We start from the raw sequence: 20,819 nt of genomic DNA on the forward strand, positions 1-20,819 counted from the left end.
CGATTTCCCTTAACCTTTCTTTGTAGGACATTCCCCTTAGCTCTGGAGCTAGTCTTGTTGCAAACCTTTGCATTTTCTCTAATTTCTTGATATGCTTGACTAGGTGTGGGTTCCAAACTGGTTCTGCATACTCCAGTATGTGCCTGACGTACACAGTGTACAGAATCTTGAACGATTCCTTACTGAGGTATCGGAACGCTATTCTCAGGTTTGCCAGGCGCCTATATGCTGCAACAGTTATCTGGATGATGTGCTCCCCAGGAGATGTGCTCGGTAGTGTACTCACCCCAAGATCCTTTGCCTTGAGTGAGGTTTGCAGTCTTTGGCCACCTAGACTGTAATTTGCCTGTGATCTTCTCTGCCCTTCACCGATGTTCATGACTGCATTTGGCAGGGTTAAACTAAAGGAGCCAGTTGCTGGACCAGGCTTGCAGTCTGTCCATGTCTTTGTCGTCCTGCCTGATCTTCAACCTATGTAATTCTCCTCATTTACTTCACATCATCTGTAAACAGGGATACTTCTGAGTCTATCCCTTCCGTCGTGTCATTCACGTATACCAAAAACAGCACTGCTCCTTTTGGTATACGTGTCTGGTGTACGTGTCTGTCTCCTTTCTTAAAAATGGGGACTACATTTGCCATCTTCTATACCTCAGATAGTTGCCCAGTTTTAATGCATGTGTTGAAAATTGTTGTTAGTGGCACACACAGCGTCTCTGCTGCCTCTCTAAGGACCCACGGAAAGATGTCCGGTGCCACCGCCTTTGAGGTATCAAGGTCACTTAGCAGCTTCTTCACCTCCTCCTCGTTTGTGTGTATTTCATCCAACACTTGTTGGTGTACCTCCCTATTCTGACTTCCTGGAGTCCTTTCTGTCTCCACTGTAAATACTTCCTTAAATCTCACGTTGAGCTCCTGACATACTTCTTGGTCGTTTCTTGTGATACAATGTCGCTTTCGTACTGCCACTGGGCCTCCCTCTTTATCTGTGCATACTTGTTTCTGGCTCTTCGACTAATCTTTTTATTTTCATGGATCCTTTGTCTTCTGTACTTTTACCATTCTCTGGCGCACTTAGTTTTGCCTCCCTACACCTTTGGGTAAACCAAGGGCTCGTTCTGGTCTTCCCATTATTTCTGTTGCCCTTGGGAACAAACCTCTTCCTTGATTCCTTGCATTTTGTTGTCATGTACTCCATCATTTCGTTTACTGATTTTCCTACCAATTCTCTCTCCCACTGAACATCCTGCAGAAAGTTCCTCATGCCTGTGTAGTCCCCCCCCCTCTTTGTAGTCTGGCTTTTCCCATCCAGCTCCGGTTCCCTCTCCACTTGTAACTTTACTATGTATTCAAAGCTCACAACCACGTGATCACTAGCTCCTAGGGGCCTTTCATATGTGATGTCCTCGATGTCCGAGCTACCCAAGGTGAATACAAGGACCAGTCTTGCTGGCTCATCCTCCCTTCTCTCTTTGGTAGTGTCCCTGACATGTTGATTCATGAGGTTTTCCAGTTCCACACCCATCATCTTGGCTCTCCAGGTTTCGGGACTCCTATGTGGCTCCAGGTTTTCCCAGTCAGTCTCCGTGTGATTGAAATCACCCACAACTAGTAACTTTGCTTTACCCATGTCAGCTTTTCTGGCAACCTCAGCTAGTGTGTCCACCATTGCTCCGTTGCTCTATTCATATTCTTCTCTTGGCCTCCTGCAGTTCTGTGGTGGGTTGTATACATCACTGCAATGACTAGCTTGTGTCTGCCAGACCGAATTGTACCTACTATGTAGTCCCTTACGCCCATTTAGTCACAGCTCTTGTGTGTGTATGTGAGTGTGAAAATGTTTGTATGTGTATGTTAATGTGAGTGTGTGTGCGTGTGTTTGTGCGAAATTACCTACCTATATATCCATTTTAGTTTGCGCCAGTTAAGATCCGGCTCCTGAGCCGTCTTAAACTTCAGTCGCCTGAAGTAATTTCCCTCAATTACATGTACTTTGAGAATTTCATTTAAGATAGATAATAACACTTTAAAAACTAATAACAAAAATAACTAAACATATAGATAAATAACAGATATTTGAAATAACTAATAAATATATACAAATAGAATAATGTAAAAGTTGATAGATTATTATGACTTAATAACCATGTGGGAGTTATAACCATGTGGGAGTCATAACTATGTGGGAGTCATAACTATGTGGGAGTCATAACCATGTTGCAGTCATAACCATGTGGGAGTCATAACTATGTGGGAGTCATAACTATGTGGGAGTCATAACCATGTTGCAGTCATAACCATGTGGGAGTCATAACTATGTGGGAGTCATAACTATGTGGGAGCCATAACTATGTGGGAATCATAACCATGTGGGAGTCATAACCATGTGGGAGACATAACTATGTGGGAGTCATAACTATGTGGGAGTCATAACCATGTGGGAGACATAACTATGTGGGAGTCATAACTATGTGGGAGTCATAACTATGTGGGAGTCATAACTCTGTGGGAGTCATAACTATGTGGGAGTCATAACTATGTAGGAGTCATAACAATGTGGGAGTCATAACCATGTGGGAGACATAACTATGTGGGAGTCATAACTATGTGGGAGTCATAACTATGTGGGAGTCATAACTATGTGGGAGTCATAACAATGTGGGAGTCATAACCATGTGGGAGTCATAACCATGTGGGAGACATAACCATGTGGGAGTCAACCATGTGGGAGTCATAACCATGTGGGAGTCATAACCATGTGGGAGTCATAACCATGTGCGAGACATAACCATGTGGGAGTCATAACTATGTGGGAGTCATAATTATGTGGGAGTCATAACCATGTGGGAGTCATAACCATGTGGGAGACATAACCATGTGGGAGTCATAACCATGTGGGAGACAACCATGTGGGAGTCATAACCATGTGGGAGACATAACCATGCGGGAGACAACCATGTGGGAGTCATAACCATGTGGGAGTCATAACCATGTGGGAGACAAAACCATGTGGGAGTCATAACTATGAGGGAGTCATAACAATGTGGGAGCCATAACTATGTGGGAGACATAACCATGTGGGAATCATAACTATGTGGGAGTCATAGCCATGTGGGAGTCATAACCATGTGGGAGACATAACCATGTGGGAGTCATAACCATGTGGGAGACATAACCATGTGGGAGTCATAACCATGTGGGAGACATAACCATGTGGGAGACATAACCATGTGGGAGTCATGACCATGTGGGAGTCATAACCATGTGGGAGACATAACCATGTGGGAGTCATAACCATGTGGGAGTCATAACTATGTGGGAGTCATAACTATGTGGGAGTCCTAACTATGTGGGAGACAACTATGTGGGAGTCCTAACTATGTGGGAGACATAACCATGTGGGAGTCATAACTATGTGGGCGTCATAACTATGTGGGAGTCATAACCATGTGGGAGACATAACCATGTGGGAGACATATCCATGTGGGAGTCATAACCATGTGGGAGTCATAACCATGTGGGAGACATAACCATTGTGGGAGTCAAAACCATGTGGGAGACATAACCATGTGGGAGTCATAACCATGTGGGAGACATAACCATGTGGGAGTCATAACCATGTGGGAGACATAACCATATGGGAGACATAACCAAGTGGGAGCCATAACCATGTGGGAGTCATAACCGTGTGTGAGACATAACCATGTGGGAGTCATAACCATGTGGGAGTCATAACTATGTGGGAGTCATAACTATGTGAGAGTCATAACTATGTGGGAGACATAACTATGTGGGAGTCATAACTATGTGGGAGACATAACCATGTGGGAGTCATAACTATATGGGAGTCATAACTATGTGGGAGTCATAACCATGTGGGAGACAACCATGAGGGAGACATAACTATGTGGGAGTCATAACCATGTGGGAGTCATAACCATGTGGGAGACATAACCATGTGGGAGTCATAACCATGTGGGAGACATAACCATGTGGGAGTCATAACCATGTGGGAGTCATAACCATGTGGGATTCATAACCATGTGGGAGACATAACAATGTGGGAGTTATAACAATGTGGGAGTCATATCTATGAGGGAGTCATAACCATGTGGGAGTCATAACTATGTGGGAGTCATAACTATGTGAGAGTCATAACTATGTGGGAGACATAACTATGTGGGAGTCATAATTATGTGGGAGACATAACCATGTGGGAGTCATAACTATATGGGAGTCATAACTATGTGGGAGTCATAACCATGTGGGAGTCATAACCATGTGGGAGACATAACCATGTGGGAGTCATAACCATGTGGGAGTCATAACTATGTGGGAGTCATAACCATGTGGGAGTCATAACTAAGTGGGAATCATAACCATGTGGGAGTCATAACCATGTGGGAGTCATAACTATGTGGGAGTCATAACCATGTGGGAGTCATAACCATGTGGGAGTCATAACCATGTGGGAGTCATAACTACGTGGGAGTCATAACCGTGTGGGAGTCATAACTATGTGGGAGTCATAACCATGTGGGAGTCATAATTATGTGGGAATCATAACCATGTAGGAATCATAACCATGTGAGAGTCATAACCATGTGGGAGTCATAGCCATGTGGCAGACATAACCATGTGGGAGTCATAACCATGTGGGAGTCATAACTACGTGGGAGTCATAACCATGTGGGAGTCATAACTATGTGGGAGTCATAACCATGTGGGAGTCATAATTATGTGGGAGTCATAACCATGTAGATATCATAACCATGTGGGAATCATAACCATGTGGGAGTCATAACTACGTGGGAGTCATAACAATGTGGGAGTCATAACCATGTGGGAGTCATAACCATGTGGGAGTCATAGCCATGTGGGAGTCATAACTACGTGGGAGTCATAACCATGTGGGAGTCATAACTACGTGGGAATCATAACCATGTGGGAGTCATAACTATGTGGGAGTCATAACCATGTGGGAGTCATAATTATGTGGGAGTCATAACCATGTAGGAATCATAACCATGTGGGAATCATAACCATGTGGGAGTCATAACTACGTGGGAGTCATAACAATGTGGGAGTCATAACCATGTGGGAGTCATAACCATGTGGGAGTCATAACTACGTGGGAGTTATAACCACGTGGGAGTCATAACTATGTGGGAGTCATAACCATGTGGGAGACATAACCATGTGGGAGTCATAACCATGTGGGAGACATAGCCATGTGGGAGTCATAACTATGTGGGAGTCATAACCATGTGGGAGTCATAACCATGTGGGAGTCATAACCATGTGGGAGTCATAACTACGTGGGAGTCATAACCATGTGGGAGTCATAACTATGTGGGAGTCATAACCATGTGGGAGTCATAATTATGTGGGAGTCATAACCATGTAGGAATCATAACCATGTGGGAGTCCTAACTATGTGGGAGACCACTATGTGGGAGTCCTAACTATGTGGGAGACAAAACTATGTGGGAGTCATAACTATGTGGGCGTCATAACTATGTGGGAGTCATAACCATGTGGGAGACATAACCATGTGGGAGACATATCCATGTGGGAGTCATAACCATGTGGGAGTCATAATCATGTGGGAGACATAACCATGTGGGAGTCAAAACCATGTGGGAGACATAACCATGTGGGAGTCATAACCATGTGGGAGACATAACCATGTGGGAGTCATAACCATGTGGGAGACATAACCATATGGGAGACATAACCAAGTGGGAGCCATAACCATGTGGGAGTCATAACCGTGTGTGAGACATAACCATGTGGGAGTCATAACCATGTGGGAGTCATAACTATGTGGGAGTCATAACTATGTGAGAGTCATAACTATGTGGGAGACATAACTATGTGGGAGTCATAACTATGTGGTAGACATAACCATGTGGGAGTCATAACTATATGGGAGTCATAACTATGTGGGAGTCATAACCATGTGGGAGACATAATCATGTGGGAGACATAACTATTTGGGAGTCATAACCATGTGGGAGTCATAACCATGTGGGAGACATAACCATGTGGGAGTCATAACCATGTGGGAGACATAACCATGTGGGAGTCATAACCATGTGGGAGTCATAACCATGTGGGATTCATAACCATGTGGGAGTCATAACAATGTGGGAGTCATAACAATGTGGAAGTCATATCTATTAGGGAGTCATAACCATGTGGGAGTCATAACTATGTGGGAGTCATAACTATGTGAGAGTCATAACTATGTGGGAGACATAACTATGTGGGAGTCATAACTATGTGGGAGACATAACCATGTGGGAGTCAAAACTATATGGGAGTCATAACTATGTGGGAGTCATAACCATGTGGGAGTCATAACCATGTGGGAGACATAACCATGTGGGAGTCATAACCATGTGGGAGTCATAACTATGTGCGAGTCATAACCATGTGGGAGTCATAACTAAGTGGGAATCATAACCATGTGGGAGTCATAACCATGTGGGAGTCATAACTATGTGGGAGTCATAACCATGTGGGAGTCATAACCATGTGGGAGTCATAACCATGTGGGAGTCATAACTACGTGGGAGTCATAACCATGTGGGAGTCATAACTGTGTGGGAGTCATAACCATGTGGGAGTCATAATTATGTGGGAGTCATAACCATGTAGGAATCATAACCATGTGGGAGTCCTAACCATGTGGGAGTCATAGCCATGTGGCAGACATAACCATGTGGGAGTCATAACCATGTGGGAGTCACCACTACGTGGGAGTCATAACTATGTGGGAGTCATAACTATGTGGGAGTCATAACCATGTGGGAGTCATAATTATGTGGGAGTCATAACCATGTAGATATCATAACCATGTGGGAATCATAACCATGTGGGAGTCATAACTACGTGGGAGTCATAACCATGTGGGAGTCATAACCACGTGGGAGTCATAGCCATGTGGGAGTCATAACTACGTGGGAGTCATAACTATGTGGGAGTCATAACTACGTGGGAATCATAACCATGTGGGAGTCATAACTATGTGGGGGTCATAACCATGTGGGAGTCATAATTATGTGGGAGTCATAACCATGTAGGAATCATAACCATGTGGGAATCATAACCATGTGAGAGTCATAACTACGTGGGAGTCATAACCATGTGGGAGTCATAACCATGTGGGAGTCATAACCATGTGGGAGTCATAACTACGTGGGAGCTATAACCATGTGGGAGTCATAACTATGTGGGAGTCATAACCATGTGGGAGACATAACTATGTGGGAGTCATAACCATGTGGGAGACATAACCATGTGGGAGTCATAACCATGTGGGAGACATAGCCATGTGGGAGTCATAACTATGTGGGAGTCATAACCATGTGGGAGTCATAACCATGTGGGAGTCATAACCATGTGGGAGTCATAACTACGTGGGAGTCATAACCATGTGGGAGTCATAACTATGTGGGAGTCATAACCATGTGGGAGTCATAATTATGTGGGAGTCATAACCATGTAGGAATCATAACCATGTGGGAATCATAACCATGTGGGAGTCATAACCATGTGGGAGTCATAACTATGTGGGAATCATAACCATGTGGGAGTCATAACTAAGTGGGAATCATAACCATGTGGGAGTCATAACCATGTGGGAGCCTTAACTATGTGGGAGTCATAACCATGTGGGAGTCATAACCATGTGGGAGTCATAACCATGTGGGAATCATAATCATGTGGGAGTCATAACCATGTGGGAGTCATAACTATGTGGGAGTCATAACCATGTGGGAATCATAATTATGTGGGAGTCATAACCATGTGGGAGTCATAGCCATGTGGGAGACATAACCATGTGGGAGTCATAACCATGTGGGAGTCATAACTATGTGGGAGTCATAACTATGTGGGAGTCATAACTATGTGGGAGACATAACTATGTGGGAGTCATAACTATGTTGGAGACAACCATGTGGGAATCATAACTATGTGGGAGTCATAACTATGTGGGAGTCATAACCATGTGGTAGACATAACCATGTGGGAATCATAACTATGTGGGAGTCATAACCATGTGGGAGTCATAACCATGTGGGAGACATAACCATGTGGGAGTCATAACCATGTGGGAGACATAACCATGTGGGAGTCATAACCATGTGGGAGACATAACCATGTGGGAGACATAACCATGTGGGAGTCATAACCATGAGGGAGTCATAACCATGTGGGAGACATAACCATGTGGGAGTCATAACCATGTGGGAGTCATAACTATGTGGGAGTCATAACTATGTGGGAGTCATAACTATGTGGGAGACAACTATGTGGGAGTCATACCTATGTGGGAGACATAACCATGTGTGAGTCATAACTATGTGGGAGTCATAACTATGTTGGAGTCATAACCATGTGGGAGACATAACCATGTTGGAGACATATCCATGTGGGAGTCATAACCATGTGGGAGTCATAACCATGTGGGAGTCATAACCATGTGGGAGTCATAACCATGTGGGAGACATAACCATGTGGGAGTCATAACCATGTTGGAGTCATAACCATGTGGGAGTCATGACCATGTGGGAGTCATAACCATGTGGGAGTCATAACCATGTGGGAGTCAACTATGTGGGAGTCATATCCATGTGGGAGTCATAGCCATGTGGGAGTCATAACCATGTGGGAGTCATAACTATGTGGGAGTCATAACCATGTGTGAGTCATAACCATATGGGAGTCATAACTATGTGGGAGTCATGACTATGTGGGAGTCATAACCATGTGGAAGTCATAATTATGTGGGAGTCATAACCATGTAGGAATCATAACCATGTGGGAGTCATAACCATGTGGGAGTCATAGCCATGTGGGAGACATAACCATGTGGGAGTCATAATCATGTGGGAGTCATAACCATGTGGGAGTCATAATCCCTTTGTCGATCTTGGCCGAAAAAATTCGGTATTAATTAAGTGTTTTTGGCACGTGTCGTACTTCGCGCCCCGCGGCCAGCTTCCCGTTCTTTAGTTCCAACCAATCACAAGCCTTCCCTGAGTCTCTTCAGCTAAGTACAGTTCGCTTCTGCCGCCTTCCCATTGGTTGAGAGATCAAAATATAAACACTGGTGGCTTGGCTTCGAACACACAAGCATTTTTCCCTCCACCCTTACTAATCTACTCTTGGATTATACATTCTACAATGTCGGTAAGTACTGATTGTTGTGTTTAGTGCTTACATGAATAGTTTAGGCATATTTTGATATATACCTAAAGTCCGTGTGAAGCATAATATGAGTGTAGCATGCAGTTGAAAAAAGTGCTAGCATTTTAGTCCGAATTCTTTCGGTCTTGCGCGAGTTTCCGGGAATGTCCAATTATAGTCAAATAAATATTTATAAAAAAATTTCAATTGCATATATGAACTCTGTAGTGGTCTGGATTTATACAGGAGGTTTCTATTGGCCTTCCAGTTCCATGAGAGGCTGTTTTATGGGGAGCAGTCGACCAGCAGGTCGAGGTATGTCTGCGTTTCTGAAGACAGTGACTCGGAACCAGAGGTAGACGAACCAGAATTGCTGGATAGTGGTGATGAATACTTGCCACCGGATGCACAGGATGCAGAGATGTCAAGTGATGATGAGGAGGAAGAAAGGAAAGAAAGGCCAGCCAAAAAGCAGAAAGTAATGAGGAAAAAGAAAACTTTTAGGATTGAGGAATACCCGGATGAGGAAGAGATCCATGAGAATATTGCAAAGTAAATCTGTGCATAAAGACTGATAGAAATTGTTTCTCAGACTTCCATCTTGCCATTTAGCAATATAGAATCATTGGTCTTCCAAATGAATCTCAGGAATATAGGGATTGAAACTTGCATCACTTTGCAATTTGGCATTGTTGATATTTGCTTCCTTTTTATATTTTTGTAACAATTAAAAAATGTTTTGATACAAGTTCCATTTATGTTTTTTATATTGTCTGTTTGTATATTAAATTTAAAAAATTGTTTTGGTGTGTTTTATTAACAATTGCAAGTTTGCAACATAAAATTTTTTAATCCCTTTGTCGGGAGCAGCCTAATATTTTCGGTCTTCGGAGATTGGCAATTGCTCGAAAACTAACCATCAGAAATCAATTTATATGGGATCAGTGACCTTGTATTGAGTTACTCTATCCACCATAGGGAGTTCAGTTCGAATTTCAAATTTTCGGACCCCTTGCGCGATTTATGTGGGAGTCATAACCATGTAGGAATCATAATCATGTGGGAGTCATAACCATGTGGGAGTCATAGCCATGTGGGAGACATAACCATGTGGGAGTCATAACCATGTGGGAGTCATAACTATGTGGGATTCATAACTATGTTGGAGTCATAACTATGTGGGAGACATAACCATGTGGGAATCATAACTATGTGGGAGTCATAACAATGTGGGAGTCATAACCATGTGGGAGACATAACCATGTGGGAGTCATAACCATGTGGGAGACATAACCATGTTTGAGTCATAACCATGTGGGAGACATAACCATGTGGGAGACATAACCATGTGGGAGTCATAACCATGAGGGAGTCATAACCATGTGGGAGACATAACCATGTGGGAGTCATAACCATGTGGGAGTCATAACTATGTGGGAGTCATAACTATGTGGGAGTCATAACTATGTGGGAGACAACTATGTGGGAGTCATAACTATGTGGGAGACATAACCATGTGGGAGTCATAACTATGTGGGAGTCATAACTATGTTGGAGTCATAACCATGTGGGAGTCATAACCATGTGGGAGACATAACCATGTGGGAGTCATAACCATGTGGGAGTCATAACCATGTGAGAGTCATAACTATGTGGGAGTCATAACCATGTGGGAGTCATAACCATATGGGAGTCATAACTATGTGGGAGTCATGACTATGTGGGAGTCATAACCATGTTGGAGTCATAACCATGTGGGAGTCATAACCATGTGGGAGTCATAACCATGTGGGAGTCATAACCATGTGGGAGTCATAGCTATGTGGGGGTCATAACTATGTGAGAGTCATAACTATGTGGGAGACATAACTATGTGGGAGTCATAACTGTGTGGGAGACATAACCATGTGGGAGTCGTAACTATGTGGGAGTCATAACTATGTGGGAGTCATAACCATGTGGGAGACATAACCATGTAGGAGACATAACTATGTGGGAGTCATAACCATGTGGGAGTCATAACCATGTCGGAGACATAACCATGTGGGAGTCATTACCATGTGGGAGCCATATCCATGTGGGAGTCATAACCATGTGGGAGTCATAACCATGTGGGAGTCATAACCATGTGGGAGTCATAACCATGTGGGAGTCATAACCATGTGGGAGTCATAACCATGTGGGAGTCATAACCATGTGGGAGTCATAACCATGAGGGAGTCATAACCATGAGGGAGTCATAACCATGTGAGAGTCATAACTATGTGGGAGTCGTAACCATGTGGGAGTCATAACCATGTGGGAGTCATAACTATGTAGGAGTCGTAATAAAGTTGGTAGAATTACCGACAATATGTAAAGTAAAAGGACACAAGTGCAACTAATGTGACATTTATTGTGGCAACGTTTCGCTCTCCAGGAGCTTTATCAAGCCATTACAAACAATACATGGACACAGAGGGTATATAAAGGCTCAGAGTGAGGTGCAATACTAGTGAGGTACCATTTCGATGTTCACTAGTGGTAGTAGTAGTAGTAGTAGTAGTAGTAGTAGTAGTAGTAGTAGTGGTAGTGACAAAAGTAATACAATATGGTAGAGCAATTAATTCGTACCTGAGTAAAAGGATATAAAAGCTATTACTTGGGTAACATAAAAATAGGTTGGACAAATATAGACTGGAATGAAGCAGCTTGTTTCAGTGTTCACTCTCTGTGCTTTGTGTAGTATAACAGGAGAGACTATGTGATGGCAGGGTTTACTGTTTTCAGGAGGATTCTTGCTAAGACTTCGGAGATGGTGAAGCTGCCAAGACCAAGACCAAAAGAGGCATCATCATCGGGTTTTTCCTAAGAGCATACCGAATTTGTAGTCCTGAGTTTCTTGACGAGGAGTGTACATACATTCACCAAACATTCACTGAGTTACATTTTCCTTCTTTTTTCATCAAAGGCTGCAAGAAAAGAGCTCTTCAGATCATAAATTCTCCACGCATCAACACCACTCCCAGCAAAGTTATAATTCTTCCCAACAGCCAGGTTGCACTGAAAGTCTCAAAAGTACTTTCACAAGCTAACACCAGAGTCGCCATCGCTTCTAGCACTTCAATATAGGATATAACCAGGACAAAATCCAAGCACCACGAACCAGTCAATGCAGGAGTTTACACTATACCCTGTGGAGGCTGTGACAAGATTTACGTAGGTGAAACAGCCAGAAACCTCGACACCCGCCTCAATGAACACATTTACGCATGTAGGAACGATAACTTGAACCACGCCTGTGTACAACACCGAAATTCCACCAATCATCTCATGAAATTCAGAGACGCCCAAATAGTGATCAAAGAAACTAATTTCCGCACACGCAAGTGCCTCGAATCAGCACTGATCGCTGTTTCGAATACAATTAAATAAAACAACGGCAGCTTCACCATCTCCGAAGTCTTAGCAAGAATCCTCCTGAAAACAGTAAACCCTGCCATCACATAGTCTCTCCTGTTATACTACACAAAGCACAGAGAGTGAACACTGAAACAAGCTGCCTCATTCCAGTCTATATTTGTCCAACCTATTTTTATGTTACCCAAGTAATAGCTTTTATATCCTTTTACTCATGTACGAATTAATTGCTCTACCATATTGTATTACTTTTGTCACTACCACTACTACTACTACTACTACTACTACTACTACTACTACTACTACTACTACTACTACCACTAGTGAACATCGAAATGGTACCTCACTAGTATTGCACCTCACTCTGAGCCTTTATATACCCTCTGTGTCCATGTATTGTTTGTAATGGCTTGATAAAGCTCCTGGAGAGCGAAACGTTGCCACAATAAATGTCAAATAGTTGCACTTGTGTCCTTTTGCTTTACATATGTAGGAGTCATAACTATGTGGGAGACATATCCATGTGGGAGTCATAACCATGTGGAAGTCATAACTATGTGGGAGTCATAACCATGTGGGAGACATATCCATGTGGGAGTCATAACCATGTGGAAGTCATAACCATGTGGGAGTCATAACCATGTGGGAGTCATAACCATGTGGAAGTCATAACCATGTGGGAGTCATCACCATGTGGGAGACATATCCATGTGGGAGTCATAACCATGTGGAAGTCATAACCATGTGGGAGTCATAACCATGTGGGAGTCATAACTGTGTGGGAGTCATAACCATGTGGGAGCCATAACCATGTGGGAGTCATAGCCATGTGGGAGTCATAACCATGTGGGAGTCATAGCCATGTGGGAGACATAACCATGTGGGAGACATATTCATGATGGAGTCATAACCATGTGGGAGTCATAACCATGTGGAAGTCATAACCATGTGGGAGACATAACCATGTGGGAGACACATCCATTTGGGAGTCATAACCATGTGGGAGTCATAACCATGTGGGAATCATAACCATGTGGGAGTCATAACCATGTGAGAGTCATAACCATGTGGGAGTCATAACCATGTGTTAGTCATAACTATGTGGGAGTCATAACCATGTGGGAGTCATAACAATGTGGGAGTCATAACCATGTGGGAGTCATAACCATGTGGGAGTCATAACCATGTGGGATTCATAACCATGTAGGAGTCATAACCATGTGGGAGTCATAACCATGTGGGAGTCATAACCATGTGGGAGTCATAACCATGTGGGAGTCATAACCATGTGGGAGTCATAACCATGTGGGAGTCATAGCCATGTTGGAGTCATAACCATGTGGGAGTCATAACTATGTGGGAGTCATAACCATATGGGAGTCATAACCATGTGGGTGTCATAAACCATACCCCGGCCGGGATTGAACCCGCGGTCAGAGTCTCAAAACTCCAACCCGTCGCGTTAGCCACTAGACCAGCTAGCCACAATAAGATTCGTCCAACTAGGTATATTTCTACACCATAGGAAGGTTAGCACAGGCACCACTGTGACCACAAATGCAAGTTTTTACAGACGAATCTCCAGCTAGCGTGGCCGTGACGAACTCTAGCTCAAGTCCCTTCACTGCCGTCAACATGATTCACGAAATCGTAATGACACGATTGCAAACAAACCATTCCTCTTCCGGGGTATGGTTTGTTTGCAATCGTTTCATTACGATTTCGTGAGTCATGGGAGTCATAACAATGTGGGAGTCATAACCATGTTGGAGTCATAACCATGTGGGAGTCATAACCATGTGGGAGTCATAACCATGTGGGAGTCATAACTATGTAGGAGTCATACAGTGCCTGGGTAATGGCTGGTAATGGGGTCTCTTCCAGAAGAAGAAGAGAGTATCCCCAGTTCCTTGAATGTCGAGCCCTTTAAGGCTCATTTTTTGTTTTACCTCAGATGGAGTACATCGCGAGGCTGGACTTCCAGTGGAAACAACAACTACAGAAGGAACAGGACGAAGCTCACACCACATATACTGCTAACAAATTGCTGCTGGAAAACCTGTTACCATACCATGTTGGTAAGTAATTTTTCCACCATGTTGGTAAGTAACTTCTCAACCATGTTGGTAAGTAACTTTCCTGCCCTGTTGCCACCAAACTACCCTCTAGACTACAACCCTTCAGTTCCTCGTATCAAATCTGACTGACTATCATTTCCATGGCGCTGTATGTCCTCTATGGATTTAACATTTCTACATGAATATATTCAACAATAATAATAATAATAATAACACTTATAATAATAATAATGTCACAGAGCATGCATAGTTCCTTTGTATAAAGGCAAAAGGGGACAAAAGAGAATGTAAAAATTATAGGGGGATAAGTCTGTTGAGTATACCTGGCAAAGTGTATGGTAGAGTCATTATTGAAAGAATTAAGGGTAAGACGGAGAGTAGGATAGCAGAGGAACAAGGAGGCTTTAGGAAAGGTAGGGGGTGTATGGACCAGGTGTTTACAGTGAAACATATATGTGAACAGTATTTAGATAAGGGTAAAGAGAATTTTGTGGCATTTATGGATTTTGAAAAAAAAAACGTATGACAGGGTGGATAGGGGAGCAATGTAGCGGATGTTGCAAATGTATAGAATAGCGGGTAGGTTACTGAAAGCCGTGAGGAATTTTTACGAGGATAGTGAGGATCAGGTTACAGTATGTTGAAGAGGGGGAGATTATTTCCTAGTAAAAGTAGGTCTTAGACAGGGATGTTTGATATCACCATCGTTGTTCAATATATTTATAGATGGGGTTGTAAGAGAAGTGAATGCTCGGGTGTTGGCAAGAAGTGAGGGGTTAAAAGATTAAGAATCTAACAGAAAATGGGAGTTATCACAGTTGTTCTTTGCTGATGACACTGTGCTTTTGTAAGATTCTGAAGAGAAGTTGCAGAGGTTGGTTGATGAGTTTGGTAGCGTATGTAAAAGAAGAAAATTAAAAGTGAATATAGGAAAGAGTAAGGTGACAAAAAAAAATTAGGTGGCGAAAGATTGAATATCAGATTGGAGAGAGAGAGTATGGAGGAGGTAAATGTATTCAGATATTTAGGAGTGGACGTGTCAGCAGATGGGTCTATGAAAGATGAGGTGAATCATAGAATTGACGAAGGGAAAGAGGTGAGTGGTGCACTGAGGAGTCTCTGGAGACAAAGAACTTTGTCCATGGAATCAAAGAGGGAAATGTATGAGAGTATAATTTTACCAACGCTCTTATATGGATGTGTAACATGGGTGGTGAATGTTGCAGCGAGGAGAAGGCAGTGGAGATGTTATGTCTGAGGGCAATGTGTGGTGTGAACATAATGCAGAGAATTCATAGTTTGGAAATTAGGAGGAGGTGTGAGATTACCAAAACTATTATCTAGAGGGCTGAAGAGGGATTGTTGAGATGGTTTGGACATGTAGAGAGGGTGGAACGAGAAAGGATGACTTCAAGAGTGTATAAATCTGTAGTGGAGGGAAGGCAGGATAGGGGTCGGCCTAGGAAAGGTTGGAGGATGGGAGTAAAGGTTTAGTGTTCGAGTGGCTTGGACTTCCGGCAAGCATGCGTGAGCGTGTTATAGGGGAGCGAATGGAGACAAATGGTTTTTAGGACTTGACGTGCTGTTGGAGTGTGAGAAAGGTAACATTTCTGAAGGGACTAAGGGAAACCTGCGGGCCGGACTTGATTCCTGGAGATGGGAAGTACAGTGCCTGCACTCTGATGGAGGAGTGCTAATGCTGCAGCTTTATAACTGTAGTGTAAGTGCGCTTGTGGGAAGACGATGATGGAGTGAATGATGATGAAAGTTTTTCTTTTTCGGGCCACCCTGCCTTGGTGGGAGACGGCCGATGTGTTAATAAAAATGATAAGAAAATAATAATAATAATAATAATAATAATAATAATGTTCTTTTGCAGCCGACGTTTTTCTGAATCGCCAGTCAAACTTAGGCGAACTGTACCATGAGTCTTACCAGCAAGTGAGTGTCATCTTCGCATCCATCCCCAGCTACGCTGAGTTTTACCGCGAGAATGTCAACATTAATGACGGCACGACGTGTCTCTCTGTTCTCAACGAGATCATCTCAGACTTTGATATGGTGAGTTTTAGTCAAGTCTCACTGTTCGTGGTGTGACTCACGAAGGTGAAGCCACATCATCCAAGATAAAGTTCTCACTTACGAATGAAGCATTTAGAAAAAAGTATATTTTGTTTACACTCAGTGTATTGTACGAATGTTTGTGAATCGTACTAATAACTAATAACTTACTAATAACTTCTCTCTAAGTATATTGCCAGGACCTCCAGTGCTTAAGAAATATATTAGATTAATTTAACAGTATAATTCGTTAAGGGTTTATGACTTATGAGGAGGTCGTAAACTTACAAATTTATTCTGTGTAGGTACAAATTTGCCAGTACACGTGGCCTGGCGACGAAGCTCTCGCTTCACACGGTGAGGGCTCGCGTTCGATTCCAGGCAAAGGGGTAGAAACATTGAGCGTGTTTCCTTACACCGGTTGTCCCTGTTCACCCATCAGTAAAATGGGTACCTGGGTGTTAGTCGACTGGTGTGGGTCGCATCCTGGGACAAAATTGACTTAATTTACCCTAAATGCTCTGCATAACAAGCGGCTTTCTATATAGTAGTATGTCAGTGATGTCAGCTAGGACTGCGACCTTGTACATATACTTGTAGAAATAAAGATATTATTATTATTATTATGATTATTATTATTATTATTATTTAGCAGCTATTATTGTACTAGGTATATCTACAACAAGAGTTTGTGAAGTAAACATGTTCATTGCAATACTTAGGCCACTTAATTAGGGAAACGTTTCTCCCACTAACGGCTTTGTCAGTCCTAGGTGGTGCACGTGTGTCTTCATGCCACAGCTGTTATTATTTTGTAAATAATACTGTATTATGGTGCAGTCTTGACACTTGTCAGTTACAGAGCAACAGCACACAGGACAAACACTAACATATCATCAACACAGCACAAACACTAACATATCAACACATGACAAACACTAACACCAGCACAGAACAGACACTAATATTAACATAGCTGGGATGTTATAAAAAAAAATAGTTCCTAGGCAGCAGACATACAGACATACAACATTACATTCAGTTCATCAGTATAAATTTTGTAAATGTAGTTACTTCAACAAGAAGTAACTACACGAGGAAAGAGAGACGAGTTACCTGAGTCTCTAAGAGGATATAATCAAGTGTGTAATCAGTAAGTGATGCTCTACCTACTTCTTGTCTACGTTTTGTTGATTCCGAGGATCATCGCAGCTCGATGAGAGACCGGGTCAGTTGGTTGATGCCCTGATTCATCGACCTGTTGCTGCTACTAATAACAGTCTCGACGAATTCCCTCCTTAAGACATCTACGAGTCTTTTGGTAATTTTCCTTATATTGGACGAGAGGGTGACGAAAGTCTTTGGCCTTTTATATTTAATGAGTTTTCTTCTATTGAACTTGTACCTCTGTTTTTCATAGGGGATTTTTTTGCACCGTCTGGTGAGCCTCTTTCCCTGTACATTCTTCAGATCTGCGTTGTCACCTGCCTTAAATGGCGCTGTTGGAGTGCAGTAATATTCTAGTCTAAAGAGTACAGTTGTCTTGGAAAGTATTTTGTTTTGGTTGGGACAAGTTTATTTTTTTTATTATCACACTGGCCGATTCCCACCAAGGCAGGGTGGCCCGAAAAAGAAAAACTTTCACCATCATTCACTCCATCACTGTCTTGCCAGAAGGGTGCTTTACACTACAGTTTTTAAACTGCAACATTAACACCCCTCCTTCAGAGTGCAGGCACTGTACTTCCCATCTCCAGGACTCAAGTCCGGCTTGCCGGTTTCCCTGAACCCCTTCATAAATGTTACTTTGCTCACACTCCAACAGCACGTCAAGTATTAAAAACCATTTGTCTCCATTCACTCCTATCAAACACGCTCACGCATGCCTGCTGGAAGTCCAAGCCCCTCGCACACAAAACCTCCTTTACCTCCTCCCTCCAACCTTTCCTAGGCCGACCCCTACCCCGCCTTCCTTCCACTACAGACTGATACACTCTTGAAGTAATTCTGTTTCGCTCCATTCTCTCTACATGTCCGAACCACCTCAATAACCCTTCCTCAGCCCTCTGAGCAACAGTTTTGGTAATCCCGCACCCCCTCCTAACTTCCAAACTACGAATTCTCTGCATTATATTCACACCACACATTGCCCTCAGACATGACATCTCCACTGCCTCCAGCCTTCTCCTCGCTGCAACATTCATCACCCACGCTTCACACCCATGTAAGAGCGTTGGTAAAACTATACTCTCATACATTCCCCTCTTTACCTCCAAGGACAAAGTTCTTTGTCTCCACAGACTCCTAAGTGCACCACTCACCCTTTTCCCTCATCAATTCTATGATTCACCTCATCTTTCATAGATCCATCCGCTGACACGTCCACTCCCAAATATCTGAATACATTCACCTCCTCCATACTCTCTCCCTCCAATCTGATATCCAATCTTTCATCACCTAATCTTTTTGTTATCCTCATAACCTTACTCTTTCCTGTATTCACTTTTAATTTTCTTCTTTTGCACACCCTACCATATTCATCCACCAATCTCTGCAACTTCTCTTCAGAATCTCCCAAGAGCACAGTGTCATCAGCAAAGAGCAACTGTGACAATTCCCACTTTATGTGTGATTCTTTATCTTTTAACTCCACGCCTCTTGCCAAGACCCTCGCATTTACTTCTCTTACAACCCCATCTATAAATATATTAAACAACCACGGTGACATCACACATCCTTGTCTAAGGCCTACTTTTACTGGGAAATAATTTCCCTCTTTCCTACATACTCTAACTTGAGCCTCACTGTCCTCGTAAAAACTCTTCACTGCTTTCAGTAACCTGCCTCCTACACCATACACCTGCAACATCTGCCACATTGCCCCCCCCCTATCCACCCTGTCATACGCCTTTTCCAAATCCATGAATGCCACAAAGACCTCTTTAGCCTTATCTAAATACTGTTCACTTATATGTTTCACTGTAAACACCTGCTCCACACACCCCCTACCTTTCCTAAAGCCTCCTTGTTCATCTGCTATCCTATTCTCCGTCTTACTCTTAATTCTTTCAATAATAACTCTACACCATACACTTTACCAGGTATACTCAACAGACTTATCCCCCTATAATTTTTGCACTCTCTTTTGTCCCCTTTGCCTTTATACAAAGGAACTATGCATGCTCTCTGCCAATTACTAGGTACCTTACCCTCTTCCATACATTTATTAAATAATTGCACCAACCACTCCAAAACTATATCCCCACCTGCTTTTAACATTTCTATCTTTATCCCATCAATCCCGGCTGCCTTACCCCCTTTCATTTTACCTACTGCCTCACGAACTTCCCCCACACTCACAACTGGCTCTTCCTCACTCCTACAAGATGTTATTCCTCCTTGCCCTATACACGAAATCACAGCTTCCCTATCTTCATCAACATTTAACAATTCCTCAAAATATTCCCTCCATCTTCCCAATACCTCTAACTCTCCATTTAATAACTCTCCTCTCCTATTTTTAACTGACAAATCCATTTGTTCTCTAGGCTTCCTTAACTTTTTCTTATTTTCAACAAAATTTGTTGATAACATCTCACCCACTCTCTCATTTGCTCTCTTTTTACATTGCTTCACCACTCTCTTAACCTCTCTCTTTTTCTCCATATACTCTTTCCTCCTTGCATCACTTCTACTTTGTAAAAACTTCTCATATGCTATCTTTTTCTCCCTTACTACTCTCTTTACATCATCATTCCACCAATCGCTCCTCTTCCCTCCCGCACCCACTTTCCTGTAACCACAAACTTCTGCTGAACACTCTAACACTACATTTTTAAACCTACCCCATACCTCTTCGACCCCATTGCCTATGCTCTCATTAGCTCATCTATCCTCCAATAGCTGTTTATATCTTACCCTAACTGCCTCCTCTTTTAGTTTATAAACCTTCACCTCTCTCTTCCCTGATGCTTCTATTCTCCTTGTATCCCATCTACCTTTTACTCTCAGTGTAGCTACAACTAAAAAGTGATCTGATATATCTGTGGCCCCTCTATAAACATGTACATCCTGAAGTCTACT

General features: G+C 42.8%; 1 protein-coding gene across 1 annotated transcript in view; it reads left to right on the forward strand.

The window, feature by feature from the left end:
* Positions 1 to 20,819, forward strand: part of LOC128694392 (adenylate cyclase type 2-like) — a 164,039-nt gene that overhangs the window by 116,435 nt on the left and 26,785 nt on the right. Inside the window, 2 exon segments of the mRNA XM_070097974.1 lie at positions 14,552 to 14,675; positions 16,555 to 16,736. Of these exon segments, the coding sequence (XP_069954075.1) occupies positions 14,552 to 14,675; positions 16,555 to 16,736 (306 nt within the window).

Source organism: Cherax quadricarinatus, chromosome 60 (genome assembly GCF_038502225.1).
Source record: "Cherax quadricarinatus isolate ZL_2023a chromosome 60, ASM3850222v1, whole genome shotgun sequence".
Taxonomy (NCBI): Eukaryota; Metazoa; Arthropoda; class Malacostraca; order Decapoda; family Parastacidae; genus Cherax; species Cherax quadricarinatus.